The sequence below is a fragment of the Lepisma saccharinum genome, chromosome 13 (genome assembly GCF_977018435.1).
Source record: "Lepisma saccharinum chromosome 13, izLepSacc3.1, whole genome shotgun sequence".
NCBI lineage: Eukaryota > Metazoa > Arthropoda > Insecta > Zygentoma > Lepismatidae > Lepisma > Lepisma saccharinum.
Window position 1 is genome coordinate 67152673 of NC_139241.1, and position 2397 is coordinate 67155069.

Consider the following 2397-nt stretch of genomic DNA (forward strand, 5'->3'; position numbering starts at 1 on the left):
TTTTGTAGAAGCTTTGTGGACGGGTTCCACCAGAATTTCACGCTTCGCCATGTGACTCCTTCGGAGGCCTTATTTTCCCGCAGAACGGCTGCAAGCATTGAGGCTGGTGCTTGCTACAGAGCTGCTGGGGCAGTTTGCGGCCGCATTTTTTCGCGAAATCGAGTGCGATGGAAACTAAATACGGTTAGAACATTAAGTACATTAAATGATATTCGAATTATGCAAGCAGTGCTTGCATTGCTTGTACTATATCTTCGCCTCTGCATTGCGAGAACCAGACTACATATCCATCAGATATATACCCGAGTTGACTTTGAAACAGATTTGTTAATTCCGAATCACAGGGAACTGGATTTCCAGTAGGAATATCGTAGTTGCCATTGAACTGGCTACCTGGGTGGAAATCATGCCCGTCGGGCTGGCTGCTTGACTCGTTCTGAAGAATCGGCCATGTTCTAATTGCAAATGGCTTTCTTCGACTGGATTCTGTGGAACAGCCAATCAGAGCGAAGTGTGACTGTGTGAAGATAACCTGCGAGTATGCCAAGAGAAAGTTTTTTTGTCTGTGGTTTTCGAGTATTAGTCGTTTTTGTTCGCTTCTCGATAAAAGAAAAAGTAACAGATGATGTTCAGTTCATTAATACTTAGGTAGTTATGCAATGCGATGAAATTTGCGCGTAACAAATACGATTAGCCAATAATGAAGCTCCTTATTATTACAAGTGTATTAAATGTCTGATAGTTGAACAAAATATATATATATATTTTTTTCAGTAATGCTAATCGGGACTGAACATACAGTTTAAAGCGGGATCCAAACCACTATGTGCCACCTGGTATCGAAACGGAACCCCTTGATTACAAGTCGACGACACTACCACTGCGGGATGAAAGCTGCATAGGCGGAGTTCTGGAGGGCCAGGGGTGGCCTGCCGCCCAACTTAAAAACACTACTATATTTCCTCACAAGAAATGCATAAGGTAACGTGGGTATCACCAGACCTAGAACAGAAAACCAGATAGACCACGTGGCAATTGGACGGAGGTGGCGACGTTCGCTACAGGATGTAAGAAACAAGAGAGGTGCGGACATTGGGAGTGATCATCATTTGGTAGTGGCTAACTTTAAAATGAAAATTCAAGCTCAGAAGAAGAGAATGGAACAGACAAGGAAGCGGTATGATGTTAGTAAGTTGAAGGATAAGAATCTCCAGGAAACCTTCAGGATTGAACTGAGAAATCGGTTCCAAGTATTGACCGATGAAAGTGAGCAGAATGAAACAATTTAAAGAGAATGGACAGAAATTCGATCTGCCTTCGCAGAAGTAAGTGAAAAGGTTCTGGGCATTAATGATAGGAGGAAAAAAGATTGGATGTCTCTGCAGACCTGAGAAAGGATTAATGAGTAATTAAGTAATTAAGGAGGCAATGAACTCAAGCAGGACAAGGGCAAGGAAGGCAGAATTGCAAACAAAGTATACAGAGAAGGATCGAGAAGTAAAGAGTAGTGTTCGTAGGGATCAAAGAAATTGGGTAGACAATCTGTCTCAGCAGGCGGAGGAAGCAGCAAAAAAGAGGAATCTTAAAGAACTATACAACATCACAAAAGTTCTGTCAAGGAAACAGATGCAGAGAAATCGACCAGTGAGAAGTAAAGATGGTACCCTCCTTACGAATACCGAGGACCAACTGAAACGTTGGAAGGAGCACTTCTCTGCAACCCTTAATCGCTCTGTGGGTGCTCAGATAGACCAGGGGGAAGAGGAAGATGATAATGATGGTGATGTTGGCCCCAGTGTAAGAATTAGGACAGATGTTCCAACAGTAGGGGAGATTAAACAGGCTCTGAAAGAGGTACGTAATTGTAAAGCAGCTGGTGTCGACAACATACCACCGGAAGTGATGAAAAGTGACATAAACACCACAGCAAATATGTTGCAGCCCTTATTTGAGAAGATATGGATAGAGGGAGTGATGCCTAAGGACTGGAGGAGTGGCCTGTTGGTGAAGCTACCGAAAAAAGGGGATACGTCAAAGTGTGACAACTGAAGAGGTATAGCACTTCTCTCCATTCCGAGTAAGATCTTCACTAGAGTTATCCTAAACAGAATTAAGGAGCATGTTAACTTGAGACTCAGAAGAGAACAGGCAGGGTTTCGACCAAATCGCTCTTGTATTGATCAAATTAACACCTTGTAGCAATGTATAGAATGGTCATCTCGTCTCTATACAGTTTTCGTTGACTTCGAGAAAGCATTTCACTCGGTCAACAGAAATGCAATGTGGAAGGAAATGAAACGATATGGAGAGCTCACAAAAATTCTTGATCTTATCCGAGAAACTTATCGTGATTATAAATGTAGAGTTATACATGAAGACCGTGTATCTGAACCAATA

General features: G+C 42.4%; 1 protein-coding gene across 1 annotated transcript; it reads left to right on the top strand.

The window, feature by feature from the left end:
• The first annotated feature begins 1428 nt into the window (after positions 1-1428).
• Positions 1429-2049, top strand: LOC145996807 (uncharacterized). Its single transcript, XM_083133339.1, has one exon. The coding sequence runs from the start codon at positions 1429-1431 to the stop codon at positions 2047-2049; it is 621 nt and encodes a 206-aa protein (XP_082989465.1).
• Positions 2050-2397: the final 348 nt, after the last annotated feature.

Bases quoted from the DNA above. Each gene is read 5' to 3' on its own strand.
- LOC145996807 (XM_083133339.1), top strand. From the start codon at position 1,429: ATGAACTCAAGCAGGACAAGGGCAAGGAAGGCAGAATTGCAAACAAAG.